At 37.3% G+C, this 21,217-nt stretch overlaps 1 protein-coding gene across 1 annotated transcript in view; it reads left to right on the forward strand.

Annotated features, from left to right (window-relative positions):
• Positions 1 to 21,217, forward strand: part of LOC150086991 (WD repeat-containing protein 18) — a 104,572-nt gene that overhangs the window by 54,703 nt on the left and 28,652 nt on the right. The window contains exons 6-7 of the mRNA XM_090371731.1: positions 1,409 to 1,552; positions 14,072 to 14,136. Coding sequence (XP_090227857.1) covers positions 1,409 to 1,552; positions 14,072 to 14,136 — 209 coding nt within the window. The remainder of the gene's footprint in view (positions 1 to 1,408; positions 1,553 to 14,071; positions 14,137 to 21,217) is intronic.

Raw genomic sequence — 21,217 nt, forward strand, 5'->3', positions numbered from 1 at the left:
AGAAATTAACATAAATAAATAAATATTTTGGTTTATTTTATTTATTTATATATATATATACAGCAGACTCTCGATTAACCGGGAAGCGGATTAACCAGGACACTTCAAGACTCCAAATTAAAAAAAAAAAAAAAAAAAAAATGCAAGTAATAACTAGAATAGGTATAAACAGATATTTTGCAAGTTGTAAATAAGCGACAAGCAGCATAATAAGTCGTCATTGGGAGATTAGTGTACCTAAAAAAAAAAAAAAAAAAAAGTAAAGTGCAGCCATTATCAACCCAATGCAGGATGGAAGCCTACTCAACAATTCATGCTGAGGGAAACGGACCATAATCTGCCACGCTGGTCCAGTGCGGGTTGGCAGATCGACCGTATTCAGCAGTCAGGGGCTTGAACCCCGATCTACTCAAAGAGCGTGTGCTACAAAAAATGCAAGTAATAACTAGAATAGGTATAAACAGATATTTTGCAAGTTGTAAATAAGCGATAAGCGGCATAATAAGTCGTCATTGGGAGATTAGTGTACCTAAAAAAAAAAAAAAAGTAAAGTGCAGCCATTATCAACCCACTGCAGGATGGAAGCCTACTCAACAATTCATGCTGAGGGAAACGGACCATAATCTGCCACGCTGGTCCAGTGCTGGTTGGCAGATCGACCATATTCAGCAGTCAGGGGCTTGAACCCCGGTCTACTCAAAGAGCGTGTGCTACTGCACTCCCGCTCCTGACCACTCGGCTACAGAAGCCTATTACCTATTATCTTGCAATCCCCGCTGTCTTCACACCCGCCACTCAAAAAAAAGAGAGAGAGAGACCAAATGTTTCGTTTGTTTTTGTGCATCGCATCGATTGTTATGTTCCGTTGCAGTGCAAAAGGACAAATTTTGTTTCATTATTTATGTCGGGGATGTTGGAAAATTTTTATAGTAATTTTTTTTTTTTTTTTTTTTTTGTTTAGAAATCGCGAAAATGACAGGTAAATGCAAAAGAGTTGCGCGTTCAGTTAAACAAAAACTTGGAATTATTCAAAAGTTTGAAAACGGTGCATCTCTAAGGAATCATTATAATAAAGATCTATCAAAATGGCCAAACATTAACAAGTATCGTGCAGAATTCAGATTTGTCAATAATATAGTAGCAATATGTCATTAGTCATTCCCGAGTGTAAAACTCGACGAAGTAAGGAGTCCTGGAACATATCTCTTAACGTATGTCGGGGACTTTTGTATTTTTGGATTAACCGGGAAATCGATTATCCGGGATTTATTTTTTACCATCTATCCCGGAAAATCGAGAGTCTACTGTATTTGCTTCATAGCATTTTGCATAATTTTGATACTTAAGAGAGTGTGACACTTTTAATATTAATTCTTAATATTAACAAAGCTTTTATTATTAATTTTAGCTTTATGAGTTATCCTCAGGCCAACATTTATTGACTGTTATTATGAATGTGGCCCTGACATCTGTTACAATGGATCCTGCAGAGTATCACCTGTTTCTTGGTGGCTTAGATGGAAATATCTTCCAAGTTAATCTGTTTCAAACGGTATGTTTTCTCATTTATTCCTATAATATGCAAATAAGCTCTAGTGATAAAAGTTTGTTAAAATAGATATTTTATTGAATTTTAATTGCTAAATTAAAACTGACTCACAGAAACACACAGATATTCTCTATTTCTGTGAGTCAGTCAAACTAGTTTCACTCCCAGATGTTAAATCCAAAAAAAAAAAGTAAATATCACTTAGTAAAGTCCCAGTGTTATTAATATTAGTGAGACCAAATGATGCAAGGAAGTGGACTTTTTCTGCATCACCCAAAACAATAAATAAATAATAAAATAAAATATTGTTCCTATTCCTACAGGATATCATCCAATTTGGAAGTAGCCTGAGTCACTGCCTTTGGCACTGTGGGAGGCAACTTATTCATTCTAATGTTTGACAACCTTCTGCCCACAAGATCCAATCATCTGTTATTTCCTGAGATTTTATATTCCCTACCCCCCAGATTTTTTGCCTCACCTCAGCACCTTATATACCTCACCCTCAGATATCTAGTTGTCAAATTTACATCACATGGAAAATTTTGAGTCAGATTGAATTGTAACTTCAAAATATTTTTTGTCTTGAATTACTTTTAGCTTCTCTTGCTCTAGCTTATACTTGACTCCAGGATTTCCATTCCTCAAATTTAGCAGCATTATAATAGAATGAATAAAAATTGCCAATTGAGTCTGAAGAGGTTCTGCAGAATATGGCACAGTCTGGTAACTTATACTATTTTACTTCATTATGGAAGTGGGGGAATATCTTCATATATTCCCATAAGTGCTCAGTAGCAGATGTCAAACTGGCAGTTCTCAAATTTTTGTTATATGTCCCCAAGTGTTGGCCAACTTTTACAGGTTAACAGTGTTAAACCAATACAAAAGGAGTGGTGATACTTAAAGGAGAGATATACTAATATAAAATTCATAAATTATATGAACCTTCATAAGTGTTGCTGATTATGAATATATATTTTTGTGGAAGGGAAAATTGGTGAAAATATTTAATATGTATCTTTCAGTAATGCTATGATGGTGTGCCCATCTGTTCCACATTTCATCACAAAGTACCACAGTTTGTCACATTAAAACAAATTTATATTTAAAATTTTCTAATCCTACAATCTGAATTTTGTTTCATTTTTGATCATGAAATATAGACTTAAGTATTTATTCAGAAAAAGCATTAATTTGACTTTTCCATGATGGTGCCCCGATAAAAGGGCTGGCACCTAAGAGAAATGCATATGAATTGGGGGAGGGGAATTGGTTAAAGATGGCCTTTTTTTTTTTTTTTTTTTTTTTCAATTGCATGTGGAAGCTGCATGCAAAAGTTTGTCCCATGCTGGTGAACTGAGTGGATTATGTGGCAACCCCCCCTTCATCCTTCAAGGATAACATAAATTTTGTTTACCAACTGAGGCTAACCATGCTGAAAATTTTCCCTCTCCTTGTATGGTCCCCGAAGTCTAGAGTTAATCTACCAGGCTTTCATCATACAGTCCCTCCTGTCATGTCTGGACAGAATTGCAGACACAAGAATATTTTGCCCTATATTGCTTTTAAGAACTCTGAGGAACTTAGTTACTTAAAAAATTACTCTGTTCTTTTCACATTTTATTCCCAAAGTCCTAGGTTGTAGTCCATACAAAGGAGCCACTAGATCCTCTTTGCGTGCGTGCATTTTTTTTTTTTTTTTTTTTTAGAGCCTACTGGTTACAAAATAATGTTTAACAATGCATAGACTAAGTATCTAAGAATATAATGTTTTATGTACCATATTCTAAGTATTTTACTTTATTTTAAATGACTGATATATATATCATTGTCCTCCAAAAAGTTAAAATCCAGTGGAATTTTAACTTGCTTTTCTACTAATAATGTTCTGAGCTGTGTAAACTAACCTCAATACGTGCAAAGTACAAATAAACTTGTGTACTAGCTTTACTGTTTTACAGCATCTAGGCACCTCCGTAGCCAGGTGGGCAGGAGCAGCAGTGCGTAGCACATGCTTCTTGATTAGACCGGGGTTTGAGCCCTTGACCACTAAATATGGAGGATGCGGAAAGGTCAGGGAATGACCACTACATAGCCGCAGAGCAATATGGCCTTAGTTGCTAATGCTCCTAAAAACCAACCATTGTTGAAGGTAGTGTAAACTTCACTTGCTATTCTGGTAGTTGTTTCATTTCCTCTGCTTTCATTTCTTTAAGGTGTGCATTTGTATCAAGCAGCATCAAATATTTTGCAAAATTGGCATGATCATGAAAATTTAACCATTCTTTTGCTTGTTTGTTTTTTAGCATTAGTAGAGGCATATAATGCAAGAAAACAAGCTTATACAGCATCAGCCGAAAGGAAAAAAAAAAAAAAAAAAAACCCTTCCCATCCATTTGCTCCAAATGTTTGTCTAGTTTGCATTGAATTTATTTAAGCTGTCACTTCTACAACAACAGATGGGAGTTTGTTCCAGGAATCAACCACCCGCTGGCTAAAGGCAAATTTCTGCACATCTATTCAACAACTGTCTTTCCTTAATTTGAATTTATGTCACCTCAGGTGATTAATCTGGGCAAGAGGAAGAGTCTCATCAGCATTGAGCATGCTCAAGTTATTCAAGGCCTTATACATTTCAATCAGATCACCTCGCAGGCGGGCGCCTCCGTAGCCAGGTGGGAAGGAGCAGCAGTGCGTAGCACACGCTTCTTGATTAGACCGGGGTTCGAGCCCGTCACCACCAAATACGAAGGATGCGGAAAGGTCAGGGAATGACCACCGCATATTCCCGGAGCAATATGGCCTTAGTTGCTAATGCTCCTAAAAACCAAATAACAACAAACAAACAAACAACAAACAAACCTCGCAGGTGCCTAATCTCCAGATACTGTAATTTGCAAAACTTAAAAAAAAACTTTCTTCATAAGAGCAACCCTTTGTTCCATTCACTAATCTTGTTGCCCTTCTCTTTACTCGTTCTAGCAGCTCTACATCCTTCCTGAAATGTGGCCTTCAGACCTGTATACATTACTCAAGGTGTGGCCTGAACATTGCCTTATACAGGGGGATAATCACATCCTTTTCCCTGCTAGAAAAATTCCTGTATATTATTGGCAAGACACCAGTAGCTACTCTTGCAGTTCTGCACTGCTCAGAAAACTTCATATCTGACTGCACAATTACCTCCAGGTCCTTTTCATTCTCTACCACTCAGTGTAGTACCACGCAGTTGATACACTACTCTGACTCTGAGGTTACCCATATGCAGTACTTTACATTTGTAAATGTTAAACTTCAGTTGCCACCTCTCAGACCATCTGTTCAACTTTTCTAGATCGTATTGCAGGAGCGTACTGTCATTAGTGTCATTAACAGCCCTGGCAACCTTTGTGTTGTGTGCAAACTTAGACATGAAGCCTGATATTCCATCATCAATATCATTAGTACATATAGAAAACAACAATGGACCCAACACTGAACCCTGGGGGACTCCACTAATAACATTAGTTCATGAAGAGCAGTGACCACTGATTACCACTCTCTGTCTTCTCCCACTCAACTATCCCTTTATCCATAGCAGCAATTTGCCTCCAATGCCACACTGCTCCAACATTGTGCAGCAGTCTTCCATATGCAACAGAATCAAAAGCCCTCCTAAGATCCAAGTATATGATGTTAAAGTTATTCTTTGCATCCAGTTCCTTTGTGACCACATCATAGTATCCAATCAAATTAGACAGACAAGACTTCCCCTTAACAAACCCATGCTGTGTCCGAACTATAACTGAAGTCTTGTCTAGATGATCCTGCAGTGCTTCTTTAACCAGTGCCTTCATTAATTTTCCCAGAACAGAAGTTAAACTTACAGCTCTGTAATTACTTATGTCACCCTTTGATCCTCCTTTATGAATTGGGGTTACATTTGCAAGTCTCCAGTCCACGGGTACTTCCCCAGAGTCCAAGGAAGCTCTCATGATTATGGCTAAGGGTTTGCTTACTTCCTTTAATATAACTGGATAAATCCCACCCACCCCAGGTGCCTTTCTTATGTTTATCTTCAACAATTTCTCCTCCACTTTGCTCTGAGTTATTACAAAATCATTTAGCTCACTCCCAGAGTTTAATACACCTCTGGCATTTCAGAATAACTCCTCATGAGTAAATGTAGATACAAAATACTCATTCAGTTTCTTAGCTACCTGAGCAGGATCATCAACAGTTGAACCATCGATATCAAGTGGATCAGTATGATTGATCCCTTTCCTTCTAAAGTTTACATAATCAAAGAACTCTCTGCTATTTTTCTTTGTATCCTTTGCTAAAGATTTCTCATAATCTCCTTTTGCCTTTGTGACTTGATTACAGACCAGCTTATATCTACCATAGGCTTCTGTGTCACATGTTAATTTATATGTATCCCATGCATTTTTCTTTTCTGCCATATATCTCATTAGTTATCTGACATCCATTTAGATCTAAACCTTTAACAATATTTCTTAGTTGGTATGAAAAGCTTAGTAACTTCCAAGATTAATTCTTTGAATTCCACCATTTAGAATTTTCTGTTGGTAACATCAACAAGTTGTTCCCACTGTATAGAATTTAAAAACTGTCCCAAACAACCACAGTCACCTTTATGAAAGCAAATGCCCTTCCCTTTACCCCTGATAGTAGTTACCTCTTTGAGTAAATCCCATATTAGTACACTGCGATCAGTGCCACCTAGTGTTTCCTTTATCTGCAGATTCTTAATGCATGAAGAATCACTACTGATAATCAGATCAAGAGTGTTATTCCCTCTAGTTGCTTCTCGAACATGCTGCTATAGAAAACAGTCATCCAATAAATCCACAAAATCCTTGCTAGTGTGTGAGTGATCAATCCACAAGTTCCAGTCAATATCTGGGAAATTAAAATCCCTCATTATAAGACAATCTGATTTTCTGGCCCACTCTATTTCTCTCTTCAGTTGTTCGTTATACTCATCAGAGTCATTTGGCTTATAACATCTTTTAAGAGTGAGCACTTTGTTCTGTAGATTTCATTTTTGGGCCCTGTGGGGTATTTTTGGAGGTCATTTCATTACATTTTAAATAATACATCCTTTATGTACAAATTGCCTTAATTTTTCTAGTATAGGTAACCCTAAAATATCACAGTAGTTAGGTTCCAATAAAATCTCATGTAGTGTGAAACCATGTTATATGGGACTAAGAACCAGTACAAAAGGGGGGATTACGTTCCAAAAGCTAAAAAAAATACATAATTGTTTATAACTATCGGAAACTTAATTTTTATTAAAAATAATAATAGCTGAATAAACATCTTACAAACTGTGATATATACATGTTAGATAATTAGAAAAATATAAGAGATTTTAACTCATAATCAGCCTGACACTCACATCAAATTAATCCAATTAATACATTATATGAAACAATTTATGACTTGATATTATGATTTAAAAATGTTAATATATACAGGTTACTTAAAAATAATCCTGTATTCAATTTCCATAATGTACTCACTGCTAAAAGGAAGAGCAAAGCGAAGTCGATGCACATCAACCCACCACATACTAAACCCCCCAGCAATAATGGACAGGAAATTGAAGACAATTTTCAAATTTTCTAAAATATTTTATACTAAAGAGAGACTGAAAAACGGATATAAAAGCTTTAAATGCCCTAACTTACCTTATTACACACTCAAACACTGAGAAATTGGTAGGCCAATTGTCACCCTTTCTCATACAAAAGACCCTTGAGAGCTGTGTCAGCCCACCAAAAAATGTTAAAAGATTAAAATCAGGCAATATTTTAGTAGAAACAGTCCACTCTAAACATTCTGAAAGATTGTTACAAATGACAACCTTTGCAGGAATACCAATAACGGTTTCCCCTCACAATAACTCAAAAGGTATCATTATGGAATGGGATCTTCTAAATGTATCCGAGGAGGAAATTCAAAATGAACTTCAGGAACAAGGAGTCATAAACCTTAAAAAGAATAACAATTAAAAAAGAAGGGAAAATTACTTCCACTAGGAACCTGATACTCACTTTTAGCATACCAAAACCACCCAGATCAGTAAAAGCTGGATATCTACATTGCAATATTAGAAGAACTCCACTGCTTTAATCATCAGAAGTTTGGCCACTCGCAGACTGTATGTAGAGGTAAGGCAACGTGTGCAAACTGTGGTTCTCAAGAGCATGTCACTTCTACTTGTACAGCAGACAACCATAAATGTGCAAACTGTAAAGAAGGTTTTCTGCTTATTCAAGAGAGTGTGAAATCTGGAAGAAAGAATAAAGAATCCAAAAGTACAAAGCAGAAAATGGCATTTCATACCAAGAAGCTAAAAAAAAGCAATAACAATAAACACAGGAAACAAACAAGTTATGTTCAAGTCATTAGTACAATCAAAAAGTACTCCTGAAATGAGATTCCCTAATTCAATATCTGTTGGAACACAAACAAATGTTACAATTCCTCCAAAAGAATCAATCTCAGAATGGGCTCATGAATTGTTTAAAACATCTCCACCACAAAACAACAAGAAAAAGTGGTCAGTACACATCTGTCTTTTCCACCGGAAAATGCAGAAAGTGTAAAAAGAAAAGTAACCAAAGAAAGCAAAAGTAATAGAGAAAGAAAAATGGCAGAACAAATGGATACAGAGGTAATAAACCTCAGAGAGGATCCCGTACTCGAACTTTCTGTTGAAGAAGAAGAAGAAGAAGTGGATACTGGAAGACCCCAGTTTCCAAAGAAAGATAAAACCAAAGCGGACAAAGTGAAAACAGCCCCAAGGAAACAATCCGAGGGACTATCTAACCCGAAATGACAGATATCCAGTGGAACTGTCGAGGTTTTCGCTCAATCATTAATGATATCATAGACCTCATTACCCAGTATCATCCATTAAGTATCTGCCTACAGGAAACATATTTAAAATTACAGGATCACAATGAAATCAAAAATTATACAATATATAGAAAGGACTGCATATCAGCTACAACAACAATGCGAGGAGAAGTTGCAATATTAGTTAACAGACATGTGCCATCCCTAGCAATAAGCTTCAACATTACCATAACATCAATATATATACCTCCTAGTCAAGATTTCCCATTGAAAGATTTCGAAGAGCTGATTGCTCAACTAACGTCTCCATTTTGCATTTTAGGTAACCTAAATGGACATCACCCACTATTGAGAAAATAATAAACGAGAACAACCTTATGATCTTGAATGATGACACACACACACACACACACACACACACACACACACACACACACACACACACACACACACACACACACACACACACACACACATCCTAGATGGAAAATATATGATGCAGACTCGAAACCTTCAGAATATTAGCAAGACTAGACCGGAACGTCATTAAACAAGAATCAGTACAAAGAGCAGTGGACTATGTCACAAATACCATTCTTCAAGCAGCAGAAAAGACAATACCTGAAACATCTTTTAACATTAGAATATATCCAAAACCATGGGAACAGTGAGAGCCAGTAAGCTAAAAAAGAGAGAAATAGAGCCTAGAATCACTTTCGTAAATATCTAACAACGGACAATCTGATACAATTCAAAAGAGCCAGAGCTAATGTCAAGAGAGTGCACAAAATCAGCAAAAAAGCGAGTTGGATCAAATGTGCATCCACTATAACCAGTTCCACACCTGCTATACTTATCTGGGAGAAGATCAGAAGGATGACAAACAATTCTCAAATAAATTCATCGCCATTACTAAATTGGAAAGGACAGTTAGTCACAAATACCTCAGATATCATCAGTGTACTCGGAGAAAACTTTGCCAATACATCTGCCATTTGCGCATACTCAAATGCTTTGAAAACTTACAAGAAGAAGGCCAAAAAAAAAACCTAAAATTTTCCACCAAGCACCATGAACAATACAACTTGCCACTCATGGTAGCAGAATTAAAACAAACCCTACTACAGATGAAACACAGTGCAGTTGGTCCCATTGAAATACATTATGCAATGATACAACAATTAGATGAACAATCTCAATTAGCCCTGTTAGATTTGTTTAATAAAATATATCTTGAGAATACATTTCCAGACCAATGGCACCACGCAATAATACTGGCTTTCCTGAAACAGGGAAAAGACCAATCAGACCCACAGAACTATTACCCTATAGCTTTGACCAGCTGCTTGGCCAAAATCTTGGAGAAAATTGCCAATAATAGACTAATGTGGTATCTAGAAAGCAATAACCTTCTCAATCCTGCACAATATGGCTTTCGTAAAAATCGCTCTACCTTAAATGTACATATACATCTGGAAAATCAGGTAAGAAACACTTTCATCAGAAAACAACATCAAGTTATAGTTAATTTTGATATTGAGAAAGCATATGATACTACATGGCACTATGGTATCCTTAGAGGACTACACCAACTTGTTCTTAAAGGGCACCTACCTCTATACATAAGCAATTTTCTTAAAAATCGAACATTCCAAGTTCAACCTAACAATACACTTTCCAAAACATACTCTCAGGAAGAAGGGGTCCCTCAATGATCTGTTCTAAGTGCCACACTTTTTTTGCAGTACACTTCAGCACAATAATAGAACAAATACCAGCCAACATAAGCACAACTGTTTATGCATATGACTTCAGCATTTCTTATCAAGCACAGCGTATGAGGACAATAGAACAACAATTACGTGTGTGTGTGTGTGTGTGTGTGTGTGTGTGTGTGTGTGTGTGTGTGTGTGTGTGTGTGTGTGTGTGTGTGTGTGTGTGTGTGTGTGTGTGTGTGTGTGTGTGTGTGTTTTATGGAGGTTTAATGGTGCATAAGCTGCTGGGGCTATCTCTAACAGAGTCTCTCCACTCGCTGTCTCATAGACGTACTGTTTCTGCTGCATGCCTCTTCTACAGATACTTCCATGGGCACTGTTCTTCTGAATTCAACTACTGCTCATCTCAGATGCCCAAATTATTCGCTGTATGATTCCTTTCGCCTCAAAGGTGTTTGTTCTGATATTTCATGTCAGAGACTTGAAAATCTCTCTACCTCATTGTGTCAAATTCATCTGTTGTCTCTACCATTCTCCCAACTCCACTAATCACTTGGAGCTCTTTGACTTCCTCTCTTTGCAACTTGACTTTCTCCAGTACAACTTTCCTAACAGTGAGGTAATTTTCCTTTGTGATTTTAATGTTCACAACTCCAGCTGGCTTCCATTTTCTAGTCACACTGACCCAGCTGGTCAAGATGCTGAGGCATTTGCAATTACTAATGACCTTGCACAGATTGTTCATTTACCTACAAGAATACCGGACAGTCCTAACCATACAGCTAATACGCTTGATCTTTTTCTCACAAACAACCCTTCTAAGTACACGGTCGAAGTGAGAGGTCCTTTAGGCACTTCAGATCACAACTTGGTGATAGATTCTTCTCCAATGGAACCTTTATCTCATGGCTATTCCCAACCTCGTGTTGTTTGGCATTACAAGAATGCAAAATGGGATGACCTGGGAGACTTCTTTTCCTTGGTCAGATTACTGTTTCAAAACTTCTGATGTCAACGTTTGCTCATATCGTGTCAATGAAATTATTCTTGCAGGAATGGAATCCTTTATCCCACACTCCACTTTAAAATCTCGTCCTTTATCTAAACCTTGGTTTTCCAATAAATGTGCTAAGGCTGTTCAAGAGAAGAATGTTGCATATTGTAATTGGCTTGTTTCTGATTCTTCAGTTTCATTTTCTGCCTTCACCAAAGCTTGCAACATTGTAAAGCAGTTATTAATCAGTCCAAACTAGAGTTTGAACAGGCTAAGAGTAGAAAACTTGCTTCTTGCCCTAATGGTAACCGAGCATTCTGGTCTCTTGCCAAAGCTATTGGTCGCAACATTTGCCCATCTCTGCTCCCACCTCTGTCCAAACCAGATGGTTCTGTTGTCACTTCAACCGAACATAAAGCTGAGCTGCTAGTATCCCATTTTGCTTCCAACTCATGTATTAATGATCTTGGTAAAACACCTCCCACGATTCCCAACACACTCCATTCTATGTCTCCTGTGGTCTTCCGTCAAAAGGGTGTCAGAAGGATTTTGACAAATCTTGATGCTAAGAAAGCTCCAGGTGCCGATGGTATTTCTCCACTTGTTCTCAAAACCTGTGCTCCTGAACTTACTCCTATTCTTTGCCGCCTTTTTTCAGTTTCTTATTCCAAAGGTGTTTTTCCTTCTACTTGGAAATTTGCTCATATCCAGCCAGTTCCTAATAAGGATGACAAATCCCTCCCATCCAATTATCGTCCCATTGCAATTACTTCTACTCTTTCTAAAGTAATGGAGAAATCAATTAACCGCCAACTCTTAAACTACCTAGAAACCTTCTGTCTGATCAACGATCGCCAGTATGGATTCCGTCAGTGTCGATTCACTGGTGATATTCTGGCTTATGTTACCCATTTATGGACTAATTCAATGGAAAGGTTCGGTGAAACACAAGTAGTTGCTCTTGACATCTCAAAGGCTTTTGATCGTGTTTGGCATAAAGGTCTTCTAAACAAGCTTCCATCTTATGGTTTGCCAACTGTTTTTAGTAATTGGTTATCCAGTTCTCTCTCTGATCACTCACTGAGGGTGATGGTAGATGGCTCTCTGTCTTCTAACTTCTCCACTAATGCCGGTGTCCCACAAGGTTCAATTCTTTCACCCGATCTTTTCCTCTTGTATATTAATGACCTTCTTCCATTGACTGGAAATTCTATCCATAGTTTTGCCGATGATAGCACATTGCATTCCACTTTTCATTTTGAGAAACCTTGTCCTGCTCAATCAGCTTCAACTTCTCGAAAATCTGCTACCAATTCCTTAAATGCTGATCTTCAGGTAATTCTCCAGTGGGGCAAAGACAACTTAGTTGATTTCAATCCTTCTAAAACTCAGTCTTGTCTTATATCTCGCAAAAAGGATTCTTCTGCTCCTATGCTTACCTTTAGTGACACTCCAATTTCTAGGCAAAATGATATATCTCTTTTGGGGATTACCCTGACTTCTAATCTCTCTTGGCCCAAACACATTACAAATATTGCTTCCTCTTCATCTAAAAAACTTGGTTTTCTCTTTCGCTCTAGGCGTTACTTTTCTTCCAAACAGCTGCTCACTCTGTATAAATTGCAAATTCGCCCTGCCATGGAATATTGTTCCCACATCTGGGGTGGTGCCCCCAAAACCTCTCTCAGGCTTCTTGATTCCATTCAGAAGAGGGCAGTTAGGTTAATTAATGATTCATCTCTAACAGAGTCTCTCCACTCGCTGTCTCATAGACATACTGTTTCTGCTGCATGCCTCTTCTGCAGATACTTCCATGGGCACTGTTCTTCTGAATTGGCTTCTATAATTCCCGCTCTCTCTTTCAAAACAGTCCGAACACGTGCTGCCACCAGCCAACATCCATTTACTGTCCAACTTCAAACTCACAGAACCAACTTTTCATCTTCCTCGTTTATTCATTCAATTGCCGTTTTCTGGAACAACCTTCTTTCATACGTATTTCCTGAAAATTACAGTCTACAGAAGTTCAAGTCCATTGTCAACAAATATCTTCTTTCGTCTTCTCAGTCTCCAACCCAAGCACGGTACTAAGTACTATAGGTTCTAATACCTCTCGTGTTTGGGATTTACATAAAAAAAAAAAAAAAAAGTAGCCATAAACAAAGTCATAAAATGGACAGAAAGAAATGGATACAGAATTTCCACACAAAAGGCTGTATGTGTACATTTTTTGCAGTTCTATGAAAAGATCCTCATCCAAGTAAACAAAATTCCTTCAGTTATTGCAACATATTCTTTAGGCTGATGAGACCATATTTAATTTATCCAGTCCTTTGTGACAGTGTAAACAGCTTTGCCACTTTTCTCTAACTCTGGATTCGATTTCCATTGGAGTCTTGAGGTGGTCAGTCTTCATTGGGTCCCTTCTGGGCTGTAGTTAACCGATCTCAAGTGGGGGGAGAGAAAGTGGGACCCTTGCACGAATTTTTCATTCCGCAGAACAAGGAGATTGGCCCTGTGAACACACACGTAGTAAGCCATAAACCATATGAACTGGTGCAGCAGAAATTAACCAACTCATCTGTCTGAACTTGTTAACCAGCATAACTTACTGGGACATTGGTAACCCCATCCACAGCAGAACTGCCTTTCTTCAATAAGTATTTTCTAAGTAGTTGGATTACATTATTTCATGTTGTAAGCACCAAAATACTGCATTCTCAACAAGACATTAGGAGTCATTTGCAATTTTTATTGATAACATTGTTTTGCAGTTTATAGATAAATTAGTAATTTATTTTAATTTTATTTCATTTAATAAAAGAGTGCACCTGTATAGTGGCTAATACCCACATACTGAATATGTAAGTTTTAAGGAGATATTTTATTTTTGTACTGTGCTAGTTTTATATAGTGCTAACGTTAGTAGTTTAATTTCAGTTGACGTCAAGAGAAATTCATTTTGATGAATATGAAGGAGAAAACCATTTATTTTCAGGGCATAGGTATGTATGTATTTATTTATATATAAAATTGACATTAGCATTTCAAATTATGCTTAGTTTCATAAATGGCAATCCATAGATATAGAAAACTCATTTATGGTTGATATATAACATCAGCCAAAAAGAAAAACCTTCCCATTTCACCCATTCATTCACTCCAAAAGTTTGTCTAGTTCAGCCTTGAATTTATTTAAGCTGTCAACTTCCACGACAGATGGAAGCTTTTTCCAGCAATCAACCACCCGCTGGCTAAAGGCAAATTTCCACACATCTGTTCTTTCCTCACTTTGAATTTATACCCCATCAGATGCAGAATCTGAGAAAGAATCCTATCAGCACTGAGCTTACTCAAACCATTCAAGACCTTATATGCTTCAATCAAATCACCTTGCAGGTGCATAGTCTCCAGACGCTGCAATTTGCAGAGCTTAAGCCAATCTTGGTAACAGCAACCCTTTGTTCCACTCACTAATCTTTTTATATATGACATATACAAAGTGTTTTCAAATTAAGTACATTAATTTGAAGACAGATTTGAGTTTGCTATTCCTCCTTGATAAGGATGAGACATTTCATCTATCCAATCTTCCGGTATAGGAAAAAACCATGCTACTACATCACAAAACAGACAAAAGGTGAAAAGGAAATTAAACTCAACTAGTAAAAAAATTTAGTATTTGATGTCTCAGAAAACATGAAACCTTTGTGAGCAATCCCTGTTACTGCAGAAAGTAGAGAATATCATTAGTATAAGTGATGAGCTGGGAAATGTCTTGAAGTCTCTCCATAAGAAGTATAGGTGAAAATCTGCCCCAAGGGCATTTTTACCACTACTCTAGTCACTGTTTGTTTGTTTGTTTGTTATTTGGTTTTTAGGAGCATTAGCAACTAAGGCCATATTGCTCCAGGATATGTGGTGGTCATTCCCTGACCTTTCCGCATCCTCCGTATTTGGTGGTGACGGGCTTGAACCCCGGTCTACATCAAGAAGCATGTGCTACGCACTGCTGCTCCTTCCCACCTGGCTACAGAGGTGCCGACTCTCTAGTCACTGAATTTGAATGAAGTTTATTGCTACTGACCCATCATTTGGAATTTTTTTTTTAAACATAAAATCCATTTTTATGAGGATGGGGGTGTAGTGGAAATTATCCCTCATTATCACTGTCAGGTTAATACCACCTCTAACTGCAACTCAAACAGTACCACAGTTACATTTACCACTACAAATTTACATCATTAAAGTTTTAGGTTGAGCTAGAATAGAAAAAAGTTGAAAACCAAATCAAAGTTTTACTTAGGTAATTTAATAAATGTGCAAAATGACCACCAAGCATTTTGATTCTTTTACAGAATGATTGATTGTCATATGTACCACATTCAGCATTTTAGAATTACAGTATTGCATATTTGTTGAATTCTTTTTCATATGTCTTCAAGCAGAAGGAAATCACCTTTGGAATAAGAAAGTGAAAAAAGGTGACACAAACAGTATTCTTCTAACATCCTTTTGATGGAAGACCACAGGAGGTGGTTTACCATGGTCATCAATACACCAGTTAGAAGAAAAGTAGTATGCTAGTAGGACAGCTTTGTCTTTGGCTGAAGTGGCAATAGAACCATCTGGTTTTGACAGAGGAGGGCAAAAGTTGCAGCCAATAGCTTTGTCAAGAGACGAGAGTCCTCAACTACCACTTGGACAAGATGCGCATTTTCTACTCTTTACCTGTTCGAAATCAATTAAGAACTGCATTGGACTGATTAAGAACTGCATTAGGGCTATACTAGATGAGTGCTTGAACTGCAAGCATCAGCTGGCATCGTGAACACCTCCAAAACAGCAAACTACACGTAGCACTCCTAATGTCAGATCATTTCAAACTAGATGGAGCACTCCTAAAGTTTCATTGGGTAACACCAGTGACTCACCTTTTCTGTTCCTAGTTTCAAGGTGGATGTTGTTCTAGTTGGATGCATTGCGCATTTATGTATATGTTGATTGCGAGTAGAAAGAGAAAACGTTGATGGTGGCTTCATCCAGAAAATTCGAATAGGTTAAAATCAGGACAGTTTTATATTATGTTTGAAATACACAGGAAGTCTCCCGAGAAGGGTTTTTTTATTTATTTATTTATTTTACAGAATGTCAATAGTTTTGATGAACACCGATGTTTACATCTATGCTTTATGTGATGTACTGACAGGCCAACTCTCACTAATTGAAATATTTTTGAAATGTAGTTTTCTTTTTGTTTGTAAAATTATTTTATTTTCACCTGCTATTCTTATTCAGAGATTAAGGTATTTGTAAGGCTTGGTATCTTAAACAATTACTTTTGGTAACATAAAGGTTTGATTTTACCACATGGGACTTTTCAGAATAAAACACTTCTCGTTACTGTCTTCCCACTGCTTGACATTATTTCCAAATGGAGTATTGACAAGTACTTTCCATCCATTTGAAGCAGAAAACATTCTCCACTACCCACGCTGTAACGGATTACTTTCCATGCAATAAAGAATTAGTATCATTTGCTTTTACGAATGTTCATGAGAAGACACCAACTTTCAAAGTTTGTAATGCAGCCATCAATAGAAATATTTTCTAGAAATTTCGTTAGAAGATCAAATATACATCCAGAAAACATGCTGTACCGTATTGTTCCCTAAAAACAATTACAGTAAAGCAAACTTTTCTTTTTTTATTATCAAATGTTCATTGCAGTGTTATCAGTTTTACACCACTTTTTCCTGTTTCCAGTGTGGCTTCCAATAGATGAATTTCCTCAATTTTGTGTTAGTAGATGCAATACAAATTGAAGAAAGGAAGTACAATCTTTTCGTTTTTCAAAAACAATCCATTGAAATTTTTTCGGTTATTTATTTTATGCCAAGAAACATTTGTGTGCTTTTTTTTTTTTTTTTTTTTTTTCTCCTATCACATTGGCAACGACTACACTGCAGCTTACCGCGTATTTTCATTGCTTTCACAATACTTTTCAAAAAAGAAAGACACTGAAGTTATATTTGAAACAAAAGGTTCAAAATTCGTTTTGTAAAAAAGACAGAGACTACGTGATTCTTTTTTTGTTAACACTGACATTAGTTGTACTGTTGCAGTGGATATTCTTCGGCAGTTTTCTGATTACTGTTTTGATCTTATTTAATAATAATAAGGTTCTTTATTAACTTATACACTTTCGTGATTTCGTACACTGATAACCCAGAATCTACCAATAAATTGTCTCTGCAACTTGTATTTCGTTAACTAATGAAACAGTACTAATATTTACAATAAATATAAGTTTCAGAACTGAGCTTTCTGATTCTTCTCATCATTACATGGTTCATCCCAGTTCAGAAACATTTCTTTTCCTATTTCAATACACACAACACAACTCTTTGCCTTTATTTCTTTGCTGGAGTAGTCTTTTAATGACGTGTTGTACAAGGGAGCCCTCCTTTCCACCTTACAAATAAACTTCTCTGTGTCAAACGTTGTCTTCCCCAAAGTATAATAAACAAACCAATTAAGGCCAACCACCCCATGCATGGGGAGAATGTGTCCTCAGGGTATTGCAACCGCCAAGGCTTGTAATGCCTCCAACGACATTGGTAGGCATTCAACATCAGCTAAAGTTGTCCAATGCGACATTCGAAGAGCCCGCCTAGTTTGCATGCCTTTACCCGCTGCTTCCTGTAAAATTTGGCTTTGCCGACACCACGCTTCAAGTGCTCATCTAGTATAGCCCTTACAATTGTTACGAGCTTTGGTGTAGACAGAAAATGAACCTGAAGATTGGATGAAAGCCAGTTGTGATATGCAACATTCTTACCTTGAATAGCCTTAGCACATCTATTGAAAAATGAAGAGATTTTAAGGTGGAGTGTGGAATAAAGGATTTCATCCCTGCAAGAATAATTTCACTGACATAATCTGAGCAAACGTTGACATCAGAAGATTTGAAACAATAATCTGACCGAGGAAAAGAAATCTTGCAAGTCATCCCATTTTGCATTCTTGTAATGCCAAACAACACAAGGTTAAGAAAGGCTCCATTGGAGAAGATGTTGTTGTTATTTGGTTTTTAGGAGCATTAGCAACTAAGGCCATATTGCTCCGGGGATATGCGGTGGTCATTCCCTGACCTTTTTGCATCCTCCGTATTTGGTGGTCATGGTCTCGAACCCCGGTCTAACCAAGAAGCATGTGCTACACACTGCTGCTCCTGCCCACCTGACTACGGAAGCGCCATTGGAGAAGAGACCATCACCAAGTTGTGATCAGAGGTGCTTAGAGGACCACTCACCTCAACCATATACTTAGAAGTTATTTGTGAGAAAAAGATCAAGTGTGTTGTCTGCGTGGTTAGGATTGTCTGATAGATAAATGAACAGTCCGTGCAAGGGGTCATTAGTAATTGCAATCTACCAGCAATATATACAATCTACAGTATTTGCACTCAGCATAGCTACCAGCTCGGTCCATGTGACTAGAAAACAGAACAGAAGTACATACTCCACAGAGCCCAAAATGTTTACTCATTAATTGGTTAATTAAAATGTAATGCATTTCTGTTCTTCTTTTTGTGGCTAGCACAGTAGTTACATGCAATTGCGGTTCTTCCACACCCTGTGAAAAATTGCTCTTTGAATTCCATCGAAATGGGGTTTTTTTTTTTTTTTTTTTTTGTGCCATGACTGAGTTAATTGATATTAGGTATTGAGTATTATATAATGGTCCCCCCCCCCCACAAGAATCTCTGGTTTTTCATTAAACGAACAGGCAAACTTACATTGCCTTTGTTTCATTGGTATAAATACCAGTTCACCTTTTAGCTTTGTTAAATTATAAATATTTTGCTTGTGCCTCATTTCTTCCACACACACTGGAGCATGTTAGTGTGTTTAATGTGGTGGGGGGAACATGGAATTATATAGTCATAATTGTTTTTAACAGTGGTTTTGTATGTGTCATGGCATTTAAATAGAAAGGGTGCAAGAATATTTGCTGATGCTATTGAGGCAGTGTTAGGTGGGTCGGGAAAACTGCTAGCTTTGAAGGATTCACAGAATAAAAAGTTAAAAGTAGCGCAGGCAGAGGTGAAGGTGATTCTTGCACTACTTCTATTAGAATAAGGAGCAGCCTGGAGCGAGGGGTGCTGGGGATTTCAGGCACTGATGGCAGTCATCATGAAACATAAATATATGGGAATTGTTAGGGTAACTAAGAATAAGAATAGGTGCATGTATACCAATGCTAGAAGTATAGTAAATAAATTTGATGAATTTGAAGTGTTGGTCAAGACATCAAAGGCAGATATAGTTGGGATGTCAGAGACGTGGTGTCACACAGATATTAGGAATGCAGAATTGGAATTTGGGGAGTACAATGTGTACAGAAAGGATAGGAAGGGAGGAGGGGTTATGCTGTTAATTAAGAAAAACATAAAATCAAAGGAAGTGCATCCAGTTGACATAGATGGACAGTGCAAGTGTGGTGTGACATAAGCACTGGGAAAGCAAAAATAAGAGTACGAGTGTGTTATAGGCCTAATGACTCAAATGAGTACAACGAACAGTTGTACAGAGAAATAGAGTGGGCTAGTAAATCAGAATGTCTTATAATGGGGGATTTTAACTTCCCAGATATTGACTGGAACTTGTGGGTTGGTCACAACACTGGCAAGACTTTTGTGGATTTATTGGATGATTGTTTTCTGCAGCAGCATGTTCGAGAGGCAAACAGAGAGGGTAATACTCTTGATCTGGTTATCAGCAGTGATCATTTGTGTATTAAGAATTTGCAGCTAAAAAAACCACTAGGTGGCAGTGATCACAGTTTACTAATGTGGGATTTACTTAAAAATATAATTACCATCAGGGGTAAAGGAAAGAGTTTTTGCTTCCATAAAGGTGACTACAGTGGTCTCAGACAGTTTTTAAATATTGTACAGTGGGACCAACATGATGTTACCAACAGCAAATCTAAGTGGTAAGCATTCAAGGAATTAATTGTGGAAGCTACTAGACGTTTCATATCTATTAAGAAATATTATTCAAGGTTTAGGCCTAATGTCAAATGAACTAATGAGACTCGTGGCAGAGAAGAAAAATGCATGGGATGCATATAAATTGTCAGGCGACACAGAAGCCTATGGCAGATATAAGCTAGTCGGCAATCAAGTCACAAAGGAGATTAGGAAATCGAAGGCAGATTACGAGAAATCTATGGAAAAGGATGCTAAAAAAAATAGCAAGGATTTTTTTACTTATATAAATTAAAGGAAAGGGGATGAATCAGATTGGTCCACTTGATATCGATGGTTCGACTGTTGATGATCCTGCTCATATAGCAAACAAACTGAATGAGTATTTTGCATCTACATTCACACATGAGGAATTATTAAGGTTTGAAAATGGCAGAAGGTTATCAAATTGTAACAGGATACTTAATGATTTTGTAATAACTGAGAGCAAAGTGGAGGAGAAATTGTTGAAGTTAAACATAAGAAAGGCACACCTGGGGTGGATGGGATCTATCCAGTTATATTAAAGGAGGCGGCAATGGAACTAAGCAAACCCTTAGCCATAATTATGAGTGCATCCTTGGACTCAGGGGAGGTCTTCACAGACTGGAGATGTGGCAATGTATCAACAATTCATAAAGGGTGACACGAGTAATTACAGACCAGTTAGTTTAACTTCTGTTCCAGGTAAAATAATGGAGTCACTTGGTTAAAGATGCATTGCAGGATCATCTAGACAAGACTGCAGCAATAATTCAGACACAGCATGGGTTTGTCAAGGGAAAGTCTTGTCTGATAAATTTGATTGGATATTATGATGTGGTTACAAAGGAACTGGATGCAAGAAATAATTTTGATATTATTATTATTAGCCTTATGGTGCAAGGAAGCCTAAGGCTTATGTTGCACCGGCCAAAAAAAAATAATAAAATTCCCACATTACCCTGAGAGAGATAGAGATCAGAAGTAGAAGGGAATCACCAAGAAAGAGAAGAATGGTGATATCCAGCTCAGGACCCTGTGTTTGCCAAGCCCATACTCACCAGATGTGA

This window comes from Mastigoproctus giganteus, chromosome 4 (assembly GCF_048544385.1).
Source record: "Mastigoproctus giganteus isolate SK-2022 chromosome 4, ASM4854438v1, whole genome shotgun sequence".
Lineage (NCBI taxonomy): Eukaryota > Metazoa > Arthropoda > Arachnida > Uropygi > Thelyphonidae > Mastigoproctus > Mastigoproctus giganteus.